At 35.2% G+C, this 26,897-nt stretch overlaps 2 protein-coding genes across 2 annotated transcripts; one reads left to right on the forward strand and one right to left on the reverse strand.

The window, feature by feature from the left end:
* Positions 1–317: 317 nt before the first annotated feature.
* On the reverse strand, positions 318–17,416 carry mcm8 (minichromosome maintenance 8 homologous recombination repair factor). Its single transcript, XM_088625597.1, has 19 exons — positions 17,129–17,416; positions 15,540–15,755; positions 15,229–15,324; positions 14,859–14,941; positions 13,022–13,171; positions 12,368–12,471; positions 11,610–11,808; positions 10,676–10,761; positions 9,038–9,186; positions 7,663–7,861; positions 7,288–7,318; positions 6,761–6,901; positions 5,924–6,065; positions 4,794–4,989; positions 3,459–3,678; positions 3,042–3,251; positions 2,585–2,661; positions 2,141–2,330; positions 318–994 (listed from the first exon to the last, which is right to left on the reverse strand). The coding sequence occupies exons 2-19, from the start codon at positions 15,730–15,732 to the stop codon at positions 902–904; spliced, it is 2,559 nt and encodes an 852-aa protein (XP_088481723.1). The 5' UTR covers positions 15,733–15,755; positions 17,129–17,416; the 3' UTR covers positions 318–901.
* A 50-nt stretch (positions 17,417–17,466) lies between these two features.
* trmt6 (tRNA methyltransferase 6 non-catalytic subunit) lies at positions 17,467–26,569 on the forward strand. The gene is made up of 11 exons (XM_088625601.1): positions 17,467–17,708; positions 18,233–18,363; positions 19,035–19,144; positions 19,519–19,610; positions 20,157–20,240; positions 20,886–21,010; positions 21,365–21,702; positions 22,079–22,164; positions 23,753–23,855; positions 23,942–24,028; positions 25,463–26,569. The coding sequence occupies exons 1-11, from the start codon at positions 17,599–17,601 to the stop codon at positions 25,622–25,624; spliced, it is 1,428 nt and encodes a 475-aa protein (XP_088481727.1). The 5' UTR covers positions 17,467–17,598; the 3' UTR covers positions 25,625–26,569.
* The last annotated feature ends 328 nt before the right edge of the window (positions 26,570–26,897 follow it).

Genomic DNA, 26,897 nt, shown 5'->3' on the forward strand with positions numbered 1-26,897 from the left:
GCAGTACGCTTTGAGGCTTCGCTGCGCGTTAGTGTTGTCCCCTGGCTCAGTGGTGCGAGGTTGCTATGAACGTCATAAAATTGTTCGATAGTCATAAAAATAAAAGGAATAAAGTCAGAAAACTGGGATTATTAAGTGATAGCGCTTATATTTTATTTACTTTTCTTCCAGGTATTTTATCTTTTATTCTGATCCAGAAAATAAAATGCTGTTTATCTCTAGTGCAGTGAGATCAGACCGTACAGTATGTATCCACATATTGTATATTACACTTAAGGGGTTTGAGAGTAGCGAAGCGATGTACATTTTAGGAGCAAGAACTCGTATTTATACTACAAATGGTTCAATAAATGCTTAACTTTTAGAGACATTATTTAAATCCATCACACGTTTAATATTAAATATGCACTTCAACGCTTTAAGAATTTTATGTTGTATTATAAAGCACTCCAATAAATTGCTCCATTACTGTGCAGCATATATTGTTCACATATTTAAAGATAATCCACACTGCTATGAATACTGAAGATAAATATACAAAACAAGCATTAAAACAGTGTTAGCTCTTTAAGAACTGTATTTTTAAACACCACAATCAACAAATATAACACTTCGAAAAGAAATAACAAATACACAAAATTTAAAACATAACATAATCCAGAAAATAGTGTGACACTTAAAGGATTACGTAAACCAAGTTTTGATGGAAAGAAAATCAGATATCATAGAGCTTCATCTAAATGAATGCATTAGAAAGGTCAAACTTTAGAAGCACAATAAAAACAAGTAACTTCATTTTAAAACTATTTTGAGAGTGTATGAAATACATTAATTACAAGTGCTTTCTGAGCCGTTCTACATCTGCGATGTAATATGTTGCATTTTAGACATGAAACTCCATTTAAATTGTTTGAAGTTCATACATTTTTGGTCCCTTTTTCAGCAAGTAGCCTTGTTCATTCAAGGAACTGATAAACCCTTCAAAATCTGCCACCTATGGAACAAAAAATGGGAACTGCATTAAAGGTGCTGCTGTGCAGTTTTTCAGAAAATACAAAAATACATATTGAACAAATTGGACTATAAGAGAAATCTATTGCAGCTAGAAACATACACAAAGCAGTTACTTTAATTTTAAGCACATGTATTTCTAAAAAAATTTTAGTCTGGATTTGCCTATAGAATAAAACAAAGCTTGGTTACAGAACAAAGTATAAAATGAATGCTGTGAATATGTTTTTTGTAAATCAATATTTTCATATAAATGTCCTTTTCTTTTTATTCTTTAATTTTTACAAACCCATAAACTACATGACAACGACAGACAACAGTAACACATTGGCTATGCATTTTTACATGACTTTTTTTTAATAAGAGAAAGTGGTGGCATGATGGTGCATTAGTTAGTATTGCTGCTTTGCAGTGCTGGGGCCTTGGGTTCAATTCTGGACCTGGACCTGAAATTGCATGTTCTCTCCATGTTCATGTGGGTTTCTAAGCAACACAGACCACTATGGACACTTGTGGGTATGTGGGTGCTGTTGGTGAGGGACATGCCTTTTTTCCAATTGGCATTGAACCTCTGGTACAGGGTAATGTTATGGTGCCTATAATGTGTTAAAAGATGAATGGCTTGGAAGTGGGTGGGTAGGAGGATCTGTCTACCCCTACTCAATTGTGTGGATTTGTGGTGTTTGTAGCTGCGAGATGTGTGAAAAACGCACCTTTGTCCATTCTATAGCCAAATCAGGGGGTGTGTAAGGAAAAATAATATAAAAGTTTTCTTTTTAAACTTTCAGCAGTGAGTCAGTTTAACAATATATCTTCGTATCTGAGGGTGTTTTCATTTTTATGGCCGCTAATCTTTCCTGTGTGATACTTGCACTTGCTAATGCTGCCACATCCTGTACTTTTCTTTTACTACTTTGGGTTCTGTGTAACAAGGGTATTAGACTCTTTGCCAGGTCATCATTGTATGTAAAAATGTGTTCTTAACTGATGCATCCTATAATAATAAAAATTATTTTGTGTAACAATCCTACATTGTTAGGGATCAGACATCTTAACAAATACTCCTTGTTTTGCAGGATAAATGTGTAAAAAACACATTTCAAATGGATGTCCGCGTACAGTATCTTACCTGTATATGCAGCTCCTTAGCAATTTGGCGCAGCTGCTGGACATCAAACATGGTCTTGTAGGTCCGTTCTGCTATCTGGTTAAGCCCAGTCACAAATTTCTTTGCTTGTGATCTATTGCTCATTCCAGAGCCAAGCTGCGAGCGATCAAAATCCAAGCGACCAAATTCATCTGAATAGGTGTCCAGTAAGCTGTAGAATTCACCATTTAAATATGTATAAATGATCATTTTAGAGATAAAGGGAATACAAATTGTATGATTTGACTTTTAAAAATAGGCTTTATAAATCAAAACCGGAAATTAAAACTGGGACACAGAGCCAATTGGCCCTTGAAATTTTTTTTACCAGAAGGCTATTTATTATTTGTTTGAAATGACAAAAGTCTGGTTCGTGGCTTCCAAAAAACAGTTAGGCTAAAAAAAATGCAGACCATAAAAACCCACCTGTGTTTCATTATCTCAACAACATCTTCTGCATCTGTTTTAGTAGCCTTCTCTCGAAGTTCCAGTCTCGCTCTTGCCTTAAAATAATTCAATGTTATACAGTATGTCAAGGTGTGCAGTAAGTACCTCACACAGTACATATTTTTTTTTAAGTCTAAATGTTTAAAAGATAATAATACCTTGTTTATTGTTTAAACACACTACTACCAGATATACAGTAAAAAGGTTAAACTCTACTTCCAAATAACCTGCAAATAGTTAAAAAAGATAAAACTGCTCAGGAAAATATAGCAAAGATGAAAATAACTCCAAAAGAATAAGTCACATCATAAACCATTATATATGTTTTTCCATCATAAAGTATCAGCTGTTAACACTGAATAATTGTGACAACAAAGTTTCAACATCTTTAAAAAACACCATTTCAACCAGTGGCTTTATGTCATATGCCTTTTACCTCAGTCAGCCGTATAAGCGACTCCAGCTGCCTAGTGGTGATGGGAAGGCTATCTGTTCCATATTTCTGCTTTCGCAGCTCCAGGTAAAACTCCTGCAGTACCTGAGCTGCTTCTACAGTCAAAGTGGGGTGGACATAGTGTCGAGCATAACCCACATATTTTCTCAACATCTGGTGAGGGATGGGTTTAAAGCTTTCTCCAGGTTGGACCTGCAAGTCATTCAGGAGTAAATATCTTAACACAAACATATGGTTGTTTTTTTGTTATAAACTCTCATGTAGAGTCCAACATTATTGAAAAAAAATGTATCAAAGAGATTAAGCAAAATAAAGTAAGTGATATTAAAGATGCCCTAAAATGTTTAACTCTTATGCTGTTGTACAATGCTTTCATATACATTATATAAACAAAGTCACCTTTAACTTCTCTGATAAAGGTTTATCAGGGAACAAATCCAAAGCAGAAGTGTTTAAATCCTGCGATCTGTTCCTTGTGACAGTGGCACTGCTAAGAACCTCTTTCTTCCCTGACCGCATAGCCATGACATGTTCAGACAGCATGTGGTCATGATCTTCATTTGGGGTGTCCAACAGAATGAATACCAAGTCAAACCTGGACAGCAGCGCACTCCCCATTCTGCAAAACATACAAAATGCAATTGAATGCAAACACAGAAAGCATCACACAATCATAATGTTACAATTGAGAGGTCATAAAATTTCAAGACAAGAGTTTCAGTTTGCATATTATAGCTGAGCTTACAGACAGGTAAACAGTGGGTCAAAGGGAATGTTCTGGTGAATTACCCTGCTTAATCATGATAAAGAATAAACATTAAACACACATAAAGACATCATAAGAAGGCAAAGGAGAGGTACTGTAGGAAGAACAGAGACAGAGACAAGAAAGGAAGTAAGTTTATGTCGGGTGAGAGAACCTTGTTCTGATCAGTCTTGGTTACTGTCTAAGTAATTCTAACCTTGTTTAAGAGAGCTTTATTATGGGAATTTCTGATTTCCTTTCTTATGGACTCCTTTTGCTAAAACATTCTTTTCTAGTAGGTGATGCCTTTTGGAATAGGGAGATAAGATTCCCATTCACTTTTGGGCATCCAGGTTATACTGTAGGAAGGGAGTTTTATATTGGATTGCAGGTTACAGCATTAGCATTCTGGGTTTTCTGGGTCTGAAATACATAGTCCTCTGAGATGCCTTGGTTTGTAAATAGTGTAGCTATTTTTGCTTTTTTGCTTATTGTTATTTTTTTAGGTTGTGTTATTATGTTGTTACTAAATATTTGTTTGTCCTAATTTGCCTTTTTACCAGAGCTGTCATTGTTGACATTGGGGTTAATTGTATTTATTTTATTTTCAGCTCTCTATTCTGTGTATTTTCTTATTCCCGACAATAACAAAAATTTTGTAACAAATATATAATACTGTGCTTATGTAAGTTTAAGGTCACTGTCATTTATTGCAAGATGTTTTTAGTGCTGCTCCTCCCAAAGTGTAAGGAAAAGATAAGATGTTGATATTGGTAACATCAAGACACAACTTAAATCCAAGTGATAGAGCTTGTTTATCACATGTCCTTGAAATAAGGTACGTCATTCAAAACAGAAGATGGAAAACTATAAAAGTTCAGTTTTAACTGAATTTATAATAACCCTGCAGTTATAAACTTCTTTTTTAGTGGTGGATGTTTCTCACTATCTAAACAAAACCTTTATAAAATGGATTATTATGTGCATACTTCAAATTCTCGGAGACAGTTTTGGCTCTGTTGTAGTGTCCTCCAACAGGGTTTGCAGCTGCAACAATTGAGGTTCGTGCTGGTAAACTGCAAACAATCCCCGCCTTAGCCAGGCTGATGCTCTGCTGTTCCATGGCTTCAAGCAGGGCTTGGTGCTGGTTCCCCATCTTATCAAATTCATCAATACAACAAAGACCTAAAGAAAGCAGAAATACAATGTAGAAATGAGTATGCTGATACATAAAAGATGATTTTTTTTCTACTTTTGTCTAAGGAAATTAAAAAAAATAAATGCAACAAAACTTTCCTTTTTACAAAAGGATAAATGTAAGCATTTATCTTGTTTAATAGCTATATTATGGCTTAAAACTGTCATCTGCCTTGTCTTGAATTCTAAATCTTGAATTCCCTTTGCAGGTTCTAGTGTTTTCTAAATGGTCTATTTTAGTACCATCTGACAACTCCATAAGTGTTTAATTATACCTGAATCTGAATCTTAAAACATTCACATAAATTAAGTTACATTACATTGAAGGCTTTCGAGCTGCAATTTAAGAATTAACTTTTTATTAGGAAATGTATTAAAAGCCTTCAGAGATTAAAAATGTACTGTTTGTTGTATGTTGTGTCCACTATTATCATTTCTTGTTCAGAGAACACTGACAAGTTAGTGGAGCCTTTTCTAAATCATGCTGATTCTATCCTAGAGTTCTATTTTCATATACATGATCTATTAAGTCCTAATTGTTTCAATAACCTTGGAAGTAATAGACAATGTGGTCTATAATTACTTGATTTATTTTTATATTTTATTATGGAGAGGCACTGTCAGAAAGTTTTCAGTCAATGGGTATTACTCCTGCTTTTACCAACTGTTGTAAGAGTTCTGTTAACAGTTAACAGTTCTGTCTATGAACATCTTGATCCATCGAGTAGAAATTTAACCAAAGACTAATTCAGTGAGAACTCAGAGCGGCACTTGCTGTATGTATTAATTACACCCATCCCTACATCTCTCAAATTTATTTTCAATATTTTTTTAAACAGAGGAGTAACCTACCACACAAACTCTTACTATTAAGAAATCATAACAAAGATTAAGTTAATTAAGTCTAATTAAATTTACACACCTTGATCTCCAAGTACCAGTGCTCCAGCTTCTAGAGCATAATCCCCAGATCCGCTGTCTCGGGATAAAGTCACTGTGAGGCCTGAGGTAGTTGTAGTATTACCACACACATAAACACCACGTGGTGCAACGTTGCAAACAGCCTAAAGCAAATTAGTGAGAATGCATAGTTAAACTAGCAATCACCATTTAATCTATCATCTCTGAATATTTATCATGTACAGAAAAAACTGATTTTGATCTAGCCTGAGAGATCAGGGTGAGTAAGCTAATTATACCCAAAGATGTGTGATACATATTTTTACTTTCATTCAAAAGGCTTTTTTAGACAGGTGCATTAAACAGCAAATACACAATGATTATAAGCAATCAGTGTTAAATCAGAACTGTTTTTATCCCCCAAAATACAGTGTTATTTTGACATCTGGCCCAACAATGTTATTGAAGCAGATATCCTGGGGGAACCTTCAAGAAATGGCTGGATGAGATTCTCAGCTCAATTACTGTAGGTACAAGCAACCCATCCACCCATTTTCTTACCACTTCATCTAATGTACGGTTACAAGGGGGCCCTAGCCAGTCTTGCCAAGCAATAGGTGCAGGGTGGGGGACACAGACACAAATATGCACATACTCAGAGGGTCATTTTCTTAGAAGCCAATTAACCCACTAGTTATAAGCAACACACCACTATAACATTACAGTTGCAGAGCATACATTACAATTTAGACACTTATAAAACAGATTAGATTAAGCATTTATTCTGCACTGGTAATCTAAACAAGACTGGAATAAATGCATTGTTCTTTTAGGTAAAATTTCCAAGCTTTTTGCTTACCTGTAACATTTGACTTTTACCCAGACCAGGGTCTCCTACAACAAGAACATGAGGGTTTCCTCTTATTGAAATCCGATTCTTATCATCCACATACTTTTGACAGCCCCCAAATAAGGCCAGTATCAACCCTGCTTTCACCAGCTGAAAACAAACAAAAACAATGTGGGTTATCTGAAGTTCTCAAAAGAATTTATAAAGTTATTCAAAAGAATATTTTATTCCACAGATAATGCATTTCATAATTTTTGCAGAAAAACATAAGGAGTTTACCAGGCACTTACAGTAATACATCTAGCATTTCTGTATCATGTATTTGCAGAATGTACTGTACTACTTCATTCTCAGTCAATAGGTAATAAACGTGACAAATACATATTGTTTGTTTCTTCAATTAAATTTAAAAAAATCCTAGATAAAAAATAATGTATCTATGGGCATTCAATGATATCATATACATGTGATATTATTAATAATACTGGATTCTTAAAAAGATTTTTGAACATACTGTATTTACAAAATCAACTCACCACATGGCCATAAATGGCTGGACACAATGAGCTAAAAAAGAAAATAGCATCGTCAAGGAATTATTCTTGATTATGATTATTCTTATATAGGGAAAACTCTTGAGTTATTAAGTTTAACACAGTAATTCACAATGTACTTCTTTCTTACTGTGGGTGTTAGGACCGTGTTTACCATAAAAAAACTGAAAGAACCAATTTAAAGGTTAAAGTCTCTTTCTAATTCAGAATTATTTATTGTATTTTATTATTTGCTAATATTTGTGATGTTCACATTTTTTTCAGAACATTACTACTGTATTATTATAAAGTGTTTAAATTATGCTGAATCACTTGTTAGTAAACAAATAAGTACATATTAGAAAAAAATATCCTTACTTGACCATGAATTTTAAAAGGTTTTCTTCAGCTTGAATCTTCTGAATGGTCTGAAGGTCATTGAAAGAGAATTCTATTAATGCTCCCTGGCTCTCAGACTCCATCATATCTTTTTCTTTCTGCCCTTTGGAGTTGCTGATGGAGTTAGCATCAATGTACAACAGAAACATGCATTTATCTTTTTTATGCTTTGCAACTCCTGTGGGCATAGAAAGAACATAACAAATGATACATACTGATTAGTAGTCAAATCAACTCAAGATGGTAAATGTTTACATTGTGAAGAGTCAAAGTTAATTGTACACATCTAAACAGCATTATTAGCAAGCTTTAATAACATTTCTCATGGGCTGAACCTACTCTGATGATAGATTGCCCATGACCAATTACTAGTAATACATTCATGCTCATTTGAAAACAACAAATGCATATCAGCTAAGGCAGATTTTCCCACGGTATCATTACAAACAAGTCTGTTTTGAAAAATTAGCACTATCCCTATACATGTGTTATGCTTGAAAACCATCATGTAATATAATTACTGAATTGATTGCATTGCTTTTACTGTTTCCTTCTTAATGTCTTCTATGAAATCATTTTACCCATCGGGAAGCAGATTCATCTTGCATGGAGACGAAGGAAACTTATGGAAAAAAAACATGAGTAGCTTGAGTAATAAAACAAGAACTAGATTTAAATATATATTTTCATTTATAAATTGCATACAATGACAGTATGCACATGTATGGGATCTGAGATCTTCTGAGGCTTGAAATCCTTTTAGAATTGTGTTTTTTATTTATCTGTTTTATACGAGATGAAAATTAGTTATCAGTTTGGCCATGTTATGGGACTCTCGATGTATGAGATGAGCAAACATCCATAAATATGGCTTTCATATAAACCATTATATACAGTTTATTATATTCTATATATATATATGAGAATACAAGAATTCTAAATAATATTTTAGCAGTTTTAAATTTAATATCTAGGGAACCCCAGGATATTAAAAAAGGTCTCTGAGTCCTTCCCAGATGTCCCCTAGGGAAATATTTTTGCCCTAAATGATACAGTTGGGTTTCTGCTGCTTCTTCCCGATTATTTCAATGATGACAATATCAGTGTTGAAAAGAAAAATCCCTCGACGACTTTGTAAAAGATTCAATGTCTGTGCCTTTTTTAAAGCCTTTCAAATATTGCAATGGAATGTATATCAGCCATTCCACATTGAGGAAGAATGATTGGCACCTCATCTTTGACAAAAACGTCAAGCAAATTATGCTGAACAAACCCTGAACTCTTACAGTGAAATACCAATTAGAAATGTGTAGTAGCAGTTAATGAAAAACAGCCACCTGAAACTAGAACTAACCTTCCTCGCTAGACACCTTGACAATCCCTGTGATGGTCACGGTGTCCCCTGGGACGCAGCTGTCCACAAGGCCCTGAGAAAGTTCGCATTCAATGGTCCGAGGTATTCGTCCAGCTTCTCTCTGGTCATCTGACATTAACTCTTGAACCCTGAAGAGAACATGAATGTTTCAGAACCACTTAGGCAATACATAAAAAACAAAACCTCTTTTTCAGGGGATCTTGTCAAAGCTGAGAGAAAAACAAAATTTTGTTATTGTTATTTTTGAAAAATATTGTTAGTTTATTGTTGACATGAACAAGCCTTTTACTGACTATATTTTTAATTTGTAGTATAGCTGGGTTAATCGGAAATTACACATTTCATTTATCAGAATAGGTACATTTTTGGTACATTTTGTTCCATAATGCAGTGTTTCCTAGGAACATAACTATCTCGTTACAGCAGAAATGGCTATATAGACTAAGTGATGCACTGTGTTGACTGTGATGCACCAGATGTAACGTTTTGCATTTAGACAAAAAACCCTCATAAAATGCGATACTTGTTACTATCCATCCATTTTCTAACCATTTCATGCAACTCAGGTTCAAAGGATAGCCAGAGCCTATCCTGTCAAGCAATGCACAAAAAGGCAGCATACAACCTGGATGGGACACCGATCCGTAATAGGGCACACACAGACACAGACACACGTACACTCATACCTGGGCCAATTTTCTGAAAAGCCAGTTAGCCTACCAGTATGTCTTAGAAATGTGGTAGAACACCAGAGCCACATGTGGGTGCAGACCCACATGAACACAGAGAGAACATACAAACTCAGATAGTGCCTCAGGTCTAGAATTGAACCTTGGGCCCCAGACCTGTGAGGCAGCAATGTTAACCACTGTGTTGTAAATGTTTAATACTTGTAGATGTATTTTGTTTCAATAAACTAAAATTTTAATTTCAATAAAGCACAACTAAAGTATTTTAAGAAAGTAAAACAAAACCTGCATTGAACTTAATATAATTTCCAGGTTCTTTTACAAATGTTGAAGTTGTATTGTTTGAAAACACCTTTCGTGTTCTGAAAGCCACTGGGTTTCTAAGAAAAGAATGTGGCACAAATATACTGATTTCTCTGCAATTTATTAGGATATGCACAGTTACAATCAATTAATCAATGCCCAACTAATTACTGTAGCTACTAACTACCAAATAGATAGATACTTTATTGATCCCGTGAGGCAAATGGGCCAAATGTAAACTTTCTAAGTTCTTTAAATGAATGTTGTCTGCCATCCTGCACCTATTGAGTTTTAATTTAAATTAGCACAGTAATTGTAGTACAAATTTCCCTAAAAAGTTACAAAAATAACTAACTGCCATTTATTTAATGGCACTTCCTATCTCTTACCCTCTGAAGCCCTATAATGCCATTTGCAGTATCATTAAAACAATGATTTCCATAATACTGCTATGCGTCATTGTGATTAATGGAAGAGGTTTCCTTGAAAGATTTTTAATACATTTACATTACAAAATTTGCTAATTCAAAGCACGACAGCAAACAAAGCATTTGTGCTTCACACTTTGATGTTTACTTCTATTTACATTTTCTTTGTGCCAAACCACAAAAAATAATAGGCTTACTTAATAGTCTGCCAGTCCACTGTTAGTGTTAAAGGTGAACTTCTGTTTGGCGTGAATGATCGACTGCGACAATCTGGCCCCGGACACTGAGTATAAAAGAAGAACAGACATTTTAAAACAAAGCTGAAAGAACAAGACCAAAATAAAAAGATTTGTGGGCTTAGCATTCTTGGAGCCTCAGGAGAAAATTAGAATAAATTTTCTAAAAATAATTAAATGATAAAATCACAAATTTGAGCTGAAACACTCATAATTTCCCCCCACCTTGCATCTTATTTTGAACTTCACATTACTTTGAAGTACAAAAGCAGTTTATGATATTGTCGGAAACCAAACTTCCTTTTTTTACATGTGTCATTTTTAGATTACATTAACTGTAAATATTTTGATAGCATATAATTGTATATGAAAATAAAAATACTCAATGTCCAGTAATTCATGTATTTGCACAGCATGAATGCTTTAGTAATATTTTGTATTACTAATATTACCATTACTATTAATATTACAATTGTAACTTTTTCTACAATATATGGCAAATATTGCTGTCAGTGGAGGCCTAGCACTACTAGGTTTGTTGAGCAATATACATTATTCTTTAGAGGACCAAGAGATAGTGACAGATAACTTCAGAAGAAAGCTTGCCCACTACCTCTCAAACATGGTTTTCGGTAAATAAAATAATTTATTACACCATATAGGTCATCACACCCTGTTTTTAGTTGTCCTGGGCCTTGCTACAGCAATATGTTCAATTGTCTTTCATACAGCCAAACAATTCCTGAAGAAGTATTCTCACAAACCATTTCAATTAAATGATGTCTGAAGGAACGTGAAGAAAGAGAAGATTAAATTATAAATTATAAGCAATTTCATGGAGAAATAAGACTTTGATAGAAAACCTAAACCATTGTAGTTTTGATGAAACCACTACCTTGGTAGGTACAGTGAACTTGCCATCAGGGAGTTCAAGGCTCTGGATGTGTCCACATGTGTTGCAGGTGAAAGCCATCTTTGTGCAGAGTGGCTTGATATTACTGACTCTCACTACAGTTCCCCGAAGAGCTACATATTTGCCATACAGGTTAGCGCGGAGGTTCTTCAGAGGTGTTAGTGGCTCGTAGTTGTAAATCCTAAAAAAATAAGCATATTAATGCGCAAAGGGAGGTTGTTTTTTCCTCCTTATCCTAGTATACGTGGATGGATATTTATATGTATACAATAAATAAAATATAAAAGTAAAAATTTCAGGTTTAAACGATTTCAGCTTGTACATGTTTAAAAAAAAAGATTTCATTTCTAAAAATAAGAATGGATGACAGAATTTTTAAAAGCCCCTTTTGATAGGGCCAATATCATCCTTTCACTGAAGAAAGAAGGAAAACAAATGAGTTGTTTCTGAGACCTTAGTACTTCTGTTTATTATAGTCCTTGTTATAATATCCATGTTCAATATCACCAAGGAACAGCTCTTAGACATAAAATGTGTACTGAAGAAATACCTGTTACATATTGCATACGTATTTAGCACTTGGAATAAGAAAATCAGTGGTAAACTCAGAGTGCTACATTGAAGGAACCTTATACCAAAGAACATTCAAAAGCAACACACGATTAATATTATAACATATTATAATGACTACAGCTGCCAAATACTAAAAAAAGAAAACTTGTACAGTATTTTTTTATTACCTGGCATGGATATATGGCATATTGACAATAGGTGGTACACCACTGGGAAGCCCTTCTTGTTCCTGCAATTCTGTGGCATGTCGCTCTAGATCCTTTGTTAACACCTGGAAAATAGTGAGAAAACATTAAGTCAATCTGACAAAATATGTCAATATATCCAGATGAATGACCCTTAGTAATTCCTATTTAGCTGCTTATATTAAAGCATTTCATTGCACATTTCATTGACAAATAACTGAACTGAACTACATTTTTATTTAATATTGCAGGACAGTTTCATTTAGATACTATATACAGTACAGATGAACACCACTTTTAAAATCAATCTCCATAGTTTCCAGAAGCTGTTAAACAAATCTGCCATTAATTATCAGATTTATAATCTGAGTTTATGTGGTAGCTGGATGTTTTCATTTAATGCAGACCTTGGTCTTTTACAATTACCACTTAAAAAACACAATTAGATATTACATTTTAAGCTTGAAGTAACAAGTTTAGAAATAACCTTTAATGTTTCACAGATAGATCCTTTGTTGACATGACCCATCGTAATTTAATATGTCACATTTCATAAATGGTAAGACTAAAACACAGATAAGATTAGTATTTTAACAGTGAGTGGGGCATCTCCTTGAAATGTGTAGGAATGCATACCTGATGCACTGCCAAACCCAGGCAGTCCAATGTTTTCTCTGGCATATCTCTGAGTTCTGCTGCTAAATTGGGGATTGCTTCCGTGATATTTTTGTCCTGCACAAGATCTTTGAAATCCACCAGAATGCTGCCTTTCCTTTCAATTTCATCCTGTTAATAAACAAAAGGAAAAAAAAAGTTTTCCTATAAAAAGTGAGACATTCCATAATCCAGAATCAAGACATAACAAAGTGATGCATTAAATTGGTCTAGCAAAGGGTGTTGAGAAGATTCTATATTTGATAACCACAGTATATTAATAAGCCAGTGAGGATTCAATTTAATCACTACAAATATTTCCCCCTTTTGGGGGTCTCCTTAATGGCTCAATCAGTAGTAGCATTTAAAACAAGAGCAGGCAGAGCTCATCAATTATGGGTTAGAGACCCATGTCTTGTCAATAGTTAACTGCGAGTGGGATTTCCTAAGCAGCTGAGGTTAGGGCAGGATTAGCTGGCCAGGGTTCTCTTGGCTTTTTGCAAGACAGATGCTTGCAAGCATGTGGTGCTATCAGTGAGAGCGACACTGTGATATTGCCTGTCCTTCCTCCTCCGCATTCCCCATCTGTACTACACACTGCCAGAATCTCACTTAATCTTTTAGCATTTTAAGTGGCCGGTCTCCCACCACCATACTATTGTGCCCCCTCCAGGATCCAGCTCTCTTGCACCGCATAGCTTTTGGGGAAAGTGCAGGTCTTCCTATAATCTCTTCTCTCCCACACACAGTTCTCTTCATACTTGTCACACTTGGCACTGAAGCACTCTTACCTCTCAAGAGCAAGCACTTGCAAAAACAAAACCTGCGATAACAACACAACAGCAGCCAGTTTGCTATTTCCTTTCTATCTTAGAGACTCCACGATTGCTCTTAAGGCACAAGCAGTAGCCGAGATTCAATCTGTGAGATCTAGGCCACTCTCTCTTTTCCACGCACAAAAGATATGCTATTACCTTGCCAGGAGATGCCTCACTCCTCCAAGTGCAAACGACTCCAGTCGGCTCAGGCCCAGCAGGCTAACCCTGCTCTTCAATAATGTACTTCATTCCAACTGGGCCATGTGAATGAGCTATCACACAGATGTCTGTTCCAAATCTTTGATGGCCCTCAGTATAAACTAATTTACGCGTTCCTCGAGCTACCTTGTAGCCCACTGATGTTCCACAGTCCTGTAACCCAGTCACACCCATCATTAGCAAAAACTCCCCACTGAAGCTATCACTCTCTCTCCAACTTTGCTGAAGCCTAGACAGAGACCGAATCCCTTTCCTCCCATCCCACCTTATAAACCAGAAGAGCGGCTAATTTCATACAAAGCCTATCCGATAGTTCCTTTCCCTCATGTGAAATCCCAGCCATATATAATTCTGCAGTTTTTCTCATTAACGGACGGCTCAAGGACTTTGGTCCTGGGTTTTAAGCCAAAATGGTGGCTTTCTCAAGGAGCTACTTCTCACTACATCACAGAGAGATCTCCGATCGGCACTGCACCTCTAGTAAGGGGCTTCATAACCAGTGAGATGTTAAAAGGCAATTGGTTTGAAGATGTGTATAGGAGGGATCTGCTTATGGTTCCTCATTCCTTCCTACCATTCATAGTTACAAGCAGATGTGTGGAAAATACTCTGTTCCAATCTTGGGATTTCAAAAATAAATCGTGATTTTAATTTTAAAAAAACATTGTTTTGTTATATATTTTTCTTTTTCATTATGTTTGCCTACTTAAGGACAATGAAAGCCAATATCCGTTGCACAAAGATCTAGAAAACAGTCACAACCAAAAAAAAAAACTTTTCACCTTGTCATAAAGTTCAATTCTGGCAATGCAATACCGTTCAAAGGCCTGAATCTTCTGTACGTATGGTGAGCTCTCACTGTAACCTAAAAAACATTCAAAAATCATGCAAAGTTTATATAAAATTACAACATTTAAAACTGTGTGAAGAATTTAAACCCCTGATAATAACTATATGGTTGTACAATATTTTGAGGATGCTTATTTAATTATAACTTCTTCCAGTGACAAATTGGTTGATTTTTCTTCTGAAACCACTTTAAAACTCTTGTAGACTCTGTATACCACCCAAAATTGACTTCTCAGTTCAATGGCCATTGGTTTTATGACACCAAGAATATTAAACCACTCTGTTACTTTTTCATAACTATACCTTCGGAAAAATAAAGTTTCCATCCTTTATAGCGGCAAGCCGGGTCCAGTGTGCTCTGTGTCATTCGAGACTGTGTATTCTGTACACCACCTGCCTCTAAAACAAAGAAAGAACAGTCCCACTAAAAGCTCCTTTCCAAAGCTGTACTTAAAGGCACTGAATAAATAATACTATAAATGTATAAACTAAGAATATAAAACACAATATTACAATGGAGACCAAGAAGGAAAAGTGGAGATTTTTCTGTTTCACACTTCTCTTTACGTCTCTTACCACCAGGTGAATATAGAACAACATGACAGCAAGAGTACCTGCGTCTCTGTTGGCTCTTGGACCGATGCCACCTTCTCGCCAAGGCCTTCCCCTCCAGCTCCCACTTTGTCCTCCTCCTCCTCTCCCATAACTCCAGGCTCCAGCACCCCGCCAACTGCTTCCTGCCCCTCCTCTGTAGCCTCTCTGCCCCCCTCCCCTCCAGGTTCCCCTGCCTCTCCAGTCTCCACTCATTCTAAAAACCTTGCATTCAGATTCTGAAAATGGAAGGACAGAAGAAAACAAGGCTTAGGAGAGAGAGGGGAGTGTTCACTAGGTACTGCTCATTTGATTGTTAGTCTAGTTGTCTCAAAATCCCATCCAGCCTTTTATTAAAAGTTCTCAGAGTCTCCACTTCAACACTTTTGTTTGTGAGTTTGTTCTAGATCATCGTTAATCTATTCTTATACAGAACCATTTACCAATTACTGTCCTTAATGGATCTCTTCTTATCTTCCTCATGTGGAACATTCTCTATTGTTAATTACATTTAAAGTAATTCTTTGGGACTATAGCATTTATGGATTTCAAAACAACAAAACCTTTCAATGTCAATATTTCAAAGATTTCTAGATTGACTGACAATATTTGTCAAAAATATGGTCTTGGCATAAGTGGCATTAAAACCACTAATTCTAGGCATACAATTCAAAACCAGAGAATGGGCAAGGAATTAAAACAATTTTCAGAAAAACAGCCTCCTTTCTAAAATGAGGGATGTAATGATCCAAGGCTTTAAACCCATCAATAGACTTAATTGCTATTCAATTGCTCTGGCTTCACTGTTTAATACTTTTAACCAGACCTACTGAGGTAATTCATTGACACTTAGAAAGTAAAAGTACTTATTGCATCAGTAAATAATTGTAATGTTTTGGAACTGTAAATCAGGTTACTATTGTTGTGTGGTAATAATCTTTTGATTCAAAAAAGATTAAGAAGCCTATCTCACTGTACTGCACAGCCTTTTCATTTGTTGTATTCATTAAAACAATATATGTTTGTGTCCAGTTTGTGAATTTCTTACAACTTAAAAATTTCTTCAAATAATAAGAAGCCTATCACCTATCTTTAGGAATTAACAAAAACTTTAAAACCTCTTTAAAAACTTTAAAAATTCTCAAGTCTTGTCCTTGTCCTTCAACGAACAGCAACTTGAGTTAGGATCCAAGGGAACAGGGTCACTGTTACTTCGTATTCACTGGGATACAAAGACGGGAATGGATTATCATTATCATTGCCCCAAAACAGACGAATTCTATTAACTTGTAAATTAACATTACGCCTTTGCTAAATTTAACAATTTAACAATTCTCAAATGTCACAGAGAAATAACCAAATGCCCCAGAAAAGCAGTGGGTCTACACGTACCAAATATTAAAATATTTTGTTAACGCCACAATAGGTATGACTTTGTGTACTAAAACTAATAACAATAATAAAATAATAATAATAATAATAATGCAGTTATTTAAGAATTCAAGGTGAAGCCAGTCATGCAAGAACAATTTCAAAACAAGAACAGTAAATAAAACATTACAAACAACAAACTGAGCAAGCGCGATTCATGATTTTGAAAAAAGAAACTTACACTTCAGAAACTGTCAGCCGGCTGTTATAACTTTCAAAGCTTCTATGAAAATCAAATTTAGACATAAGTGAATAGTATTGATAAACTGATCAAACGTGCAGCTTCTGTTGACATTTTCAGGTTTGGCGCGGTAAATGCGTCACTACCGTTTCCTACTAATTTCAGAGCTCAATAATGGAAAAAAAACAGTTTGCAGTAATTTTATGGGAAACATATCGGTCTTATCAGCAGCAATAATGAGTGATTATATAATAATAAGTAGGTATATTCTATTCGTTATATTTTGAGTCTGCGATCTGTTAATATGCCTGTATGTGTTGCTTATCTGTGGCTGTTTACTTTTCCTTAATTCGAGAGGAAGTACTCACACACGTGGGTAAGTGTCTTAGCAAGGCAAGCAAGAAGGAGTCCCAAGCTTCAAAAAAAATATTTAGCATCATTACATCGCTGAATTGTGGAGTTTCTTGGCGATGGAGGAAAATGGGGAAGCTGTTAATGCTCAGTGGACAATTAAAGAAGGCGATTACGTTGTGCTGAAACGAGAAGATGTTTTTAAAGCAGTACAAGTACAAAAAAAGAGGTAACAATCGTCTGTTTGATCCAATTCAAATGCTTATCCCTTGTGTAACTCGTAATACAATGTGGTTTTATCTACATTCTTGCTTATTACCTTTCTATTTTACTATCATGCGAAGTTATAAATATTTTTTTTTCTATTACCGCAATTCATATTTGATATCCAGTATTTTAGAAACGGTTTCAAATATCAGAGCGTCCCTGTTTTAGGAATGTGTTACGCTCATACCTTATATAATGATTGAGCTATTGTGTGTCGACGTCGATATTTAGGAAGCGTTGCCTTATTGCATCATTTCGCCTCCTAACCCTAATGTTAAAAATAAACCTTTATATATTTTCCTAAGCATTATTTTGCTATGCTCGCCTTTTCTCAGTCTGGATTGCAAACAAAATTTAGAACACACGTAGAAATAAACCTTAGGTATGGTATTGAATCAATGCCTCATTTGCTGTTTTGTCATAATATGTCTGTCTATTGTTTATTTTATGCCTTTGCTTAACTTTATGTTGACTTTCTTGATACAGGAAAATAATTTTTGAAAAGCAGTGGTTCTTCCTTGATAACGCTATTGGTGAATTGTATGGAACTAATTTTGAAGTTGCTTCTGGTGGAACTCTTCAGCCAAGAAAAGTGAAACATGAAGAAAATCCTCAAGGTATTACAACATATGTTATGATATGTAGACGCTTTGTATGTATGTGCCCCCAAACTTTTCTTTAATAGTGTGCATTGAGGGACTTTTGTTACCTCCCTTATGCTGAAACTCAGTTTCCCTTCGGGATCAATAGTCTTATCTATCTAAACTAATGTTCCACATTGTATATAGTACAGTGGTACCATATATGGTATTGGTATTGTATATGATACAGTTCTATCCAGTTTGCCAAGTAAAATCATGTTTAGAGCTCACTGGATGAGTCAAGATACCCATTTAATTTATGTTAGTTGGCATTAAGTATGTCATTTATGTATATTGCATATTCCAGTCCTATAAGGTGATTGCTTCCATTCTTAGTCCTTGACAAATAAGTAGCGCTGTACTCGATATTTTTAAAATCCAGATTTTTATCAGTGTAATTTAAGGATCAAATAAATTCAGGTTATGACTCACCACTGACATAGATGCTAAACTCCTGCAGAATTATTTTGTTTAGGAACCTGGTGAACACAAAGGAATATGCATGCATGTGTAATAAGGAACACTTCAGTGATCAAAGCTTAGAATACAATCATACTTTGGAAAAGAAAAGGGTGAAATCCTGACCATATTGAACAGAGTTTTGATGTATCTCGTGATCCACCCTTAATTTGTGATTTTATTTACAGAGACCAAGGAAGCAGGGATGGACAACAGAAATATAGTGGATGATGGAAGATCCCAGAAACTTACCAGAGATGATATTGAAACTTTAAAAGAGCAAGGCTTAAAGGGAAAGGTACATCGCTCAGTGTTGTCTATTGCGTGATTGAATCCTTAATTATGTTATGTTGTGTTTGATATTGAATTTTCTTTAGTGTGATGTAAAAGAGTATTATATTTTGTTAGAGTCATGTGTAGTGAAGCCTTCTGTGTTGAAAAATATGTTGTGTTCATAAAAATGACAAACTAGGGATCCAGACTCTACATCTTCCAGGCTTGTGAAGGAGTATTTGCTTGTGTGATATTTGCCTATAAAAATAGTGGATATTATTAGGATAGTGGGAGCAGGAACATTTGGAGCTTAAATTATCTGATTTTGTTTTTTCAAATCTGACTGGCACATAAGCAACGTACATTGTGCAATGTTGTTTGTTTTTGTTCAACCTTCAGGAGATTGTGCAGCAGCTTATAGAAAACAGCACAACTTTCAGAGATAAAACTGAATTTGCACAGGAGAAATACATCAAGAAAAAAAAGAAAAAGTAGGTTTTTTTAAAAAACAAAGGTTATATATTATGAAGGTACAGTTTTAAGTGATTGTATAGAAATATTTTCTGTATGCTGGAAAATACTGTAATAATAATGTATTTTATCCATATGAGTAATGCAGAATTTTACACACTATTTGCCCCTGAGTTTTACTACCTGACGTTATTTCAGCCTTAGTTATATAACGTAAGACTGAATAAGATTACCATTATGAATATTTTCATATCTTTCTCTTAATTTACTAGAAATGATGGAATAAATGTCTAATCCTAAAATATATTGGATTAAAAGTTAACAGCTTTTATTTCACTTGGATCATTGCTTGCCTAGAATTGTTTTTTTGTCAGTGAAGTTTAAAAATCAAATTGACATTGAGAAGTCAATAATAGCACATTTGTATATTTTGCTCCTATATTATTTTTTACTTACTTAAATCTCGCCATCAGACATACTCTTGACAAGTAACAGTATGCAGCCAGGTGAAGGCCTGTTTTGATTTGTTAAATGAAAATAGATGAAGGAGCATTGTTATTTTACAGGTATGAAAGTGATATAACTGTTCTGAAGCCTTCTACTCGTATTCTAGCATTGATGTATCATGGTAGAGAACCTGGAAAAATATGGTAAGTTGATGTCTACCAAAATAATAGTTAATAACCAAAGCAGTTTTTTAGGTGTTATACTTATGAACTTGTTTAAAGAAGAAAAACTGTAAAACTGTTATCCTTATTAATAAACCTGTGTATTCATTAATACTCAAATGTTCAGTTATTAATTCTAGTACACAGTACTAATATTCTTTGCAACAAAAATTAGTGTTTTCAAACCAGTATGCTTAAAATTATCTACAGAATAGATAGTGAAAATCATGTTTTGAATGTGTGCATGTTCTGAAAAGGAAAATAGTTGTTTCACATTAGGATATCAAGTATATGAGTATGAAAGGATAACAAACATTGGATAGTGAGGACAACTGTCATGTGTCACTCTAGTTTTCCCTTAATTTGATTTTTTTTATAACTGTTCTCCTTAGCAGTCTTTTTCTTGTTACGAAAAAGACTATTTTTAGAATTCTTTTTTTAGAATAACAAGTCAGTTCTTTAAGACTTGCGAGAATTCAGTTTCTACATGATGTACGTTTTTTAGCTTATACATTACATAGTGGAATATTGTTTGTCATTTATTTTACCGTTTGCCTCAGAATTATAATCGGGGTGACTTGGATTTTTTTAGCTTAGTTTTGAATTTCTGCTTTTCTTTTCTTGTAGCCATTTACGTTATGACACTCTGGCACAGATGTTAACTCTAGGGAACATCCATGCAGGCAGCAAAGTGATAGTGTTTGATACTTGTGCTGGGCTAGTTCTGGGAGCAGTCATGGAAAGAATGGGAGGTATGATGTCCACATTGTCTGATCAGAAATGTGCATAAAATACAGATTGATATATTTTGTACAACTCCTTTTAGAGTTGACTGTCAGTCTTATGAGAAACAAACACGTTATTAATAAAAATTATGTGCTCAATATTCAATGTCTTCCAGCTTTAAAGATGTCACCTGTCTTTAAAATACTGTATATTACTGACTCTTCCTAATTGTATGTACTGAGATTTTGGATATTGAATTAGATACTAGGGTTTTTGCAAGAAAGTTATGCTGGTGTTTTAAATGTTTTGTTTTTTTTGTCATATATCATAGTTGACTAATAAATGTTATTCCTTTTTGCCATAATCTTGTGTTTTTGCAGGCTATGGGTCAGTAATACAAATGTATCCTGGGGGAGGGCCAGTCAGAGCTGCTACAGATAGCTTTGGCTTTCCTGCGCACTTTTATCAAACACTTCATGAGTTTCCCCTCGCTAAAGTGAATGCCCTACTGGCTGGAGCTCTCTCCCTGGAATCTGAAGAGAAAAGTGGTTTGGAAGATAGCAGTACAGGGGTGAGAGAGTTGCCCCCAAAAACTGTATCCGAAGCAGTAGAGAGAGAGGCAGAGCCCAGCACCCCAGATGTAGAAGCTATGGTGGTTACCAGTGAGGGACCAGAAGACAAATCAAAAGCAGAAAGAGAAAACCAGAGAGAGCTCAGAGTAAGCTTTGTTCCTCAAATAACATTTGAAATTTAACACAGAGAAAAAGTCATAAAATACTAAAAGGATGAATCTTTTAAATGATGCTTGATGGCAGCTACAGTGTAAAACCTCAAACAAAAACTGCAAAATACAAATTGAACCACTTGTGGACTTTTTGTTCGACAGATATTTCTTCTGCTCAGAAGCAACCTGCCAAGTGCTAGAAAATGGACTGTGATATAGGTTTTGACACGGTCCTCAAGTATTACCCTCTCTGTTTCAAATCTTCTATTTGCAGATAATCTGCTAATCAGCCTTTTAAGGATGTGTTAAATTGACGTTGGTTTAAAAATGGTTGTTTGCTCTTGTTCCACAAACACTGTATTTTTTTTAGGTTCAAGAAAAGAAAATTAAACTTGAAGAAAAAAGAAAGAGACTTTTGGCTGCTGCCTCTTTGTTAGAAGGAAGAAATGCAGATGGGTGAGTTACAGTTTTTTATTGCAGCTCTTTTGCATACAATTGATTCTGTACACCCTTATTGCTCATTTATTGGGCATACAAACAATATTTTTTCTTTCCAGCTATGCTGCACATTAAACAATTTCTTACATAGGAATAAATGTTTTTTTTTCATAAACCGAGTGAAATGATTAATGTATATTTTACAACCTTTTCTTCGTTAAATATTGTGGTGGCCCACATAAGTAAATCATAAAAAGAATAATTTTATCTATTTATTGGAACTGTAGAAACAAGTGAATAAGACTGTAATGGTACAATAAGGAGGCTGCTAGGATGTAATTACAACACGAAGGCAATTGGAGTAGCTCAGACTATTGGATTCTTAATTAAGGGAATAACCCTGCTTTGATAGGAAATGTAAAATATAAAAAACGGGATTAAGATTTTGAATAACTAGAAAGTGGGTGGATAAACTGGCTCTGAAGGCAGTGAGAAAGGAATAAAAGATATAAACAGAATCCATTACAAGATAGCTGCTAGTTCTGGTGAGGATCATGACTGACCAGAGCCTATCCCAGAAGCCATTTTGAGTGAAGCAGGACTGAAAGCTCGTGTTTTTTCTTGCCGTGCAATCAAAGGACAAGCAAGAAAGGAATAGCTTAGAATAGCCAGTCAGATTTGAGAGGTGTGAGAAAACCTCTACAAATGCAGGGAGAATATGCAAACTGTACGCAGAAGGCACCCCATTTTGGAATCCAAGCCAGGATCCAAGAGTTGTGAGGCAGGAGTCCATAGCATCACACCACTTCACCACCCCTATAGAATAACTAAAATAGTGTAAAGTGTTAATAAAGATATTCATAACAGAGTATATTGTGGTATGTTGTACATACAGGAGATTCCTTCATATTATAATAAGGAAAACTACTTTACAGCATGTCTTACTTGAGGAGTTACTTTTTTGATAAGCGCTCAGGAAGTGTTGAGCTGGTGCTACACTTGCTTGGGTGTCGCAGTTATAAATAATGCTTTTGATCCAAGTTGTGTGGTTTGAGCTAGAACGGCTGGCCCCAGGATACACATCTAATGTTTTCAAAGCAGGAGGTATGAGTCTGTATGATAATTCTCTGAAGAGCCCTTTTGTACTTCAGTTACAATGTCTATATGTTGGCTGTATAAGCTGGGGGAAAAAGTGTAAATCAATCTGATTTCTCCTAACCTGAACTAGCCTCCACTAATTTACATTGGACATAATGATAGATTCTTGTTAAAAATTGTTACACTTTTCTGCTTGGACATCCCTTGAGTCAGTATTTGACACTTATGATGAAGTTGACAAAATGTACAGAAAAGAGTGCGATGAGCTTGTTTGAATGTGGTACCTCGGGAGTGGACACCACAGTTTTAACAATGGGTCCCTCCCTTAAAGAGTGGTTCCTTTCTGCTCTTTCCCTCAGTGCAGACCTTGGAGTCAGAAGTTCAAAGTTATCAAAGTCATGTTCTTGTCCTTAGGTTCTGAATTAGTTATACCGTTTGCCAACTGGCAAAGTCGCAATGCGTTGTTGTCAAATAGTTTTTTTTCATTTCTTACCTTCTTTTCCTACAGGTTGATCATAGCCAGTAGGTTTCATCCGTGCCCTGTGGTCCTTTCTTTATTGAAATTTGTGGCTCCGTCTCGACCTTTTGTAATATACTGCCAGTATAAAGAGGTATTTACTATTCTTTTTATTCTTTTATTTTATCTTTGCTTCCTAAGCGATTAATACTAATCTCTCTTTTAAAATTTTGGATTTAGCCTTTAATTGAATGCTACACAAAGCTCAGGGAGCAAGGTGGAGCGATCAGTCTCAGGTTGTCAGAAACTTGGCTCAGGCATTATCAGGTAAGCTTCCCAAATTTTGCTTTCGTCAACAAGAGGAAAAAGGTGTATGTAGTATCCTCGATTATGTTGTGAGCTAGGCTCGATGGGCAATTGGTTGTTCAATTTCTTGTCTGTTTCAACACCTTTAGAAGCCATATGTTGAGCTGTTTGCAGTATTAATGTGTACTAAATTAATTTGTAGTTTTCAGTGTATTTTCTTGGCTTTGTCATTTTATTTGCTAATAAACTCTCTAAAATATTCCGGCCTTTTAGAATAATTTTTGGATTTCCACCTGAATTGTCCAGGGCCTAGCACATAAGGCCCTCCCTTTCCCTTCTTGCTTTACCAGTCTTTTTCTAAGACAGAGACGCAATGCCCAAATCTTGCAACGCTACTCCTCAGTTGACCTCATAGCCAGGAACGAACACGATTCTAAGGGATTGTTGGCCTTAGTTCTTCTGGTTCATTATCTGTTTCTGAGTTTGTGAGGAATAGTGTAAGTTAAGGGTGAGAAGAATTTATCCTGCAGGCCAGGTTTGGCCCACCTGACAGTTGCAGACGTAGCCATCGATAAGGATTCAATTCACGTCTTGTCTGAGCCTGCATGGCCTACACTGATAATGCAAGAGCACTTGGTGATGTTACTGTATTGGTCTTGCACACACAGTACTCTGAAGTTCTGTACCTCTGTCAATTTGCGGTATTCCTGTTTGATATGTCACTTATCAGAATAGACAGGGACATGAAGTTGCATGAAAACAATGTGGGGAAAAAATTGATCCCACAAGGCCTATACACACTCTTCTTCAAGATTTGGAGGAAACCTCAGTGACTAAACTCCTGGTGGTTACACAGAAACTGTACTAAGTCTTTTTTTTATGATCTTGATAGGAAATTTTTGACATAGTAATAAGAGCCTTGTAATTATGTTATCAACAAAATAATAATAGTGTGGTTCGAGAGAAGGGAAATGTCAGATTTCTATTCATCTTTACAAAGAAATATACGTCGGCATTTGTACAATAGAAAACTCTTGCCAAAGAGCGATAGTAATAATTGGAAGTTAATTTTTTGCTGTTTTTGTCATTTATAATATTTAGTAAATCGAGTGTTTTGAATTTTTGGTTCAGAACACTGTCACACGATTTACCTTTAACCTTGCCCTATGCCTAAGGTTAATTAAAAGATAAACTACTAGAGAGATGCTTTATTGTAGAAAAAGGCCAGCTCAAAACACCAATGAGTAGTACAATGTAATGGTTGTGTGTAGTATCATTTATGGTATGGATGATTTTTCTAATCGAATCTGGCCAGCCATAGCAAGTGTGTTTTATCATCCCTGTTGTAAATGAGTGCGTTTTTCTAACAAATGTGATTGGAGAACACTGCCACTTGCAGTAGCGTATGAGCATAGTTCCATTAATCTATTGACACTATTTTTCTTTATGTTGAAGATTTTGCCGAACAGAACTCACCCCAAGCTGTTGATGAGTGGAGGAGGTGGATATCTTTTGTCAGGAACCACAGTTGTCATGGATACTGCCAAATCTTTGGGACCTCAGAGAGTGGAAGAGCCGGCACCTAAGCGGCAGAAACTTGAAGAGACTGATGTTTGACTGCAGAAGCATGATGTCCAGCTCTTTTCTTCAGACATATAAAAAAAAATATTTCGAGAGTGAGGCATGTATCATTTTGGTGCTTTTAAAATACTGTGTTGGAGTGCTGAAGGATGCAACAAAAATATTTTTAGAAATTTGCTTTGTTTTGTGTGGCTTCTCTCCATCATGAGGCAGTGAAGCTATATTCAGCCTTTTGTATTCAAAAGTGGGCTTAGAATTATGATTACCTAAAAACCATTACTGAACTTTTTCTAAAAGTTTATTTCAAAGTAAGTGCCAAGCAAGAAATCAAAAACTCTACTAGAGCAAACATGAGGTGTTAGCCAAGAGACCTATCTGTATATATTTCAATAAAGTACTGTGGAAAAATGTTTTTGTTTATATTTTCAAGAACAATGTATGTATAAAGGGAGTAATTTAAATGTACATGTATTGTTAGGAATACAGAGAGAAGTACAGCTTCTACGTATTTTACTTTTAATAACATCTGTTCTACCCTCTAGGGTGAATTTAAAGAAATTTCTAATGTCAAAACATTTATTTTGAATGAGAAAAAATATTGGGACAGAAGGTCAGGTTGAGTAATTGGGTAGTGAAAAAAGGGTTATGACCATCTTTTTAACTTGTCTCACCTTGACCTTGATGACTTTGAGTTACCATTTCTGAGCCAATTTAACCTGAAAGAAGCTACAAAACAGCCACATTTAACACTGCACTTGAGTGGAAAATGATTTCCTTCTGTATTGTATAAAAGGGCAGAATACAGTACTTATGTGCTTCTGTCACCTCATCCATGGAGCATTATTTTATTGTCCATAAGCAATACTTGCCTTGGCTATGAAAAGCTGTCATAAGTATAAGACTTGGATGTGGTGAAGGCTTGGTGTTTTAAATGTCATCCGATTTTTCAAAAGTAGTGCAAATAAAATGAATTGTGTGATATTTCTCAGCTCTTTTTCATTGTGCCTCATAATAGAAAATGGGAACTGTAATGTAATTCAGAAATATAATTAAGGATCCCATTGCCTAGGGTTTTGATTAAATTTAGGTTTGATAAGCTGCAGGCTCTTACAGGTAGTGTACCCATAGAGGGCTTTTTTAAATAATAATGTAAAGCTGAAACTGTTTATGAGCATTAAATTTCAAATAAGTAAAAACATATGCCCAACTTTAATGCAAGATATGATATGCAAGGCTGTTAATCTGGAAATTTGTAATACAGTTTGTAAGCAACCAGACTTATTTCTCTTTCACTATATTTATATTTCTT

This window comes from Lepisosteus platostomus, chromosome 3, assembly GCF_059453375.1.
Source record: "Lepisosteus platostomus isolate fLepPlt1 chromosome 3, fLepPlt1.hap1, whole genome shotgun sequence".
Lineage (NCBI taxonomy): Eukaryota > Metazoa > Chordata > Actinopteri > Semionotiformes > Lepisosteidae > Lepisosteus > Lepisosteus platostomus.

What these genes read in the sequence shown, in the direction of transcription:
- mcm8 (XM_088625597.1), bottom strand. Translation starts at nt 15,732, where the DNA reads ATGAGTGGAGACTGGAGAGGCAGGGGAACCTGGAGGGGAGGGGGGCAG. An exon ending in GTAAAAGTCAAATGTTACAG is followed by an intron (nt 6,066 to 6,760) that starts GTAAGCAAAAAG and finishes AATTTGCTTTAG; the next exon opens with GCTGTTTGCAACGTTGCACC. An exon ending in ACTGTCTCCGAGAATTTGAA is followed by an intron (nt 3,679 to 4,793) that starts GTATGCACATAA and finishes TATGTTTTGCAG; the next exon opens with AATGGGGAGTGCGCTGCTGT.
- trmt6 (XM_088625601.1), top strand. Translation starts at nt 17,599, where the DNA reads ATGGAGGAAAATGGGGAAGCTGTTAATGCTCAGTGGACAATTAAAGAA. An exon ending in AGCAAGGCTTAAAGGGAAAG is followed by an intron (nt 19,145 to 19,518) that starts GTACATCGCTCA and finishes TTCAACCTTCAG; the next exon opens with GAGATTGTGCAGCAGCTTAT. An exon ending in AGTCATGGAAAGAATGGGAG is followed by an intron (nt 21,011 to 21,364) that starts GTATGATGTCCA and finishes GTGTTTTTGCAG; the next exon opens with GCTATGGGTCAGTAATACAA.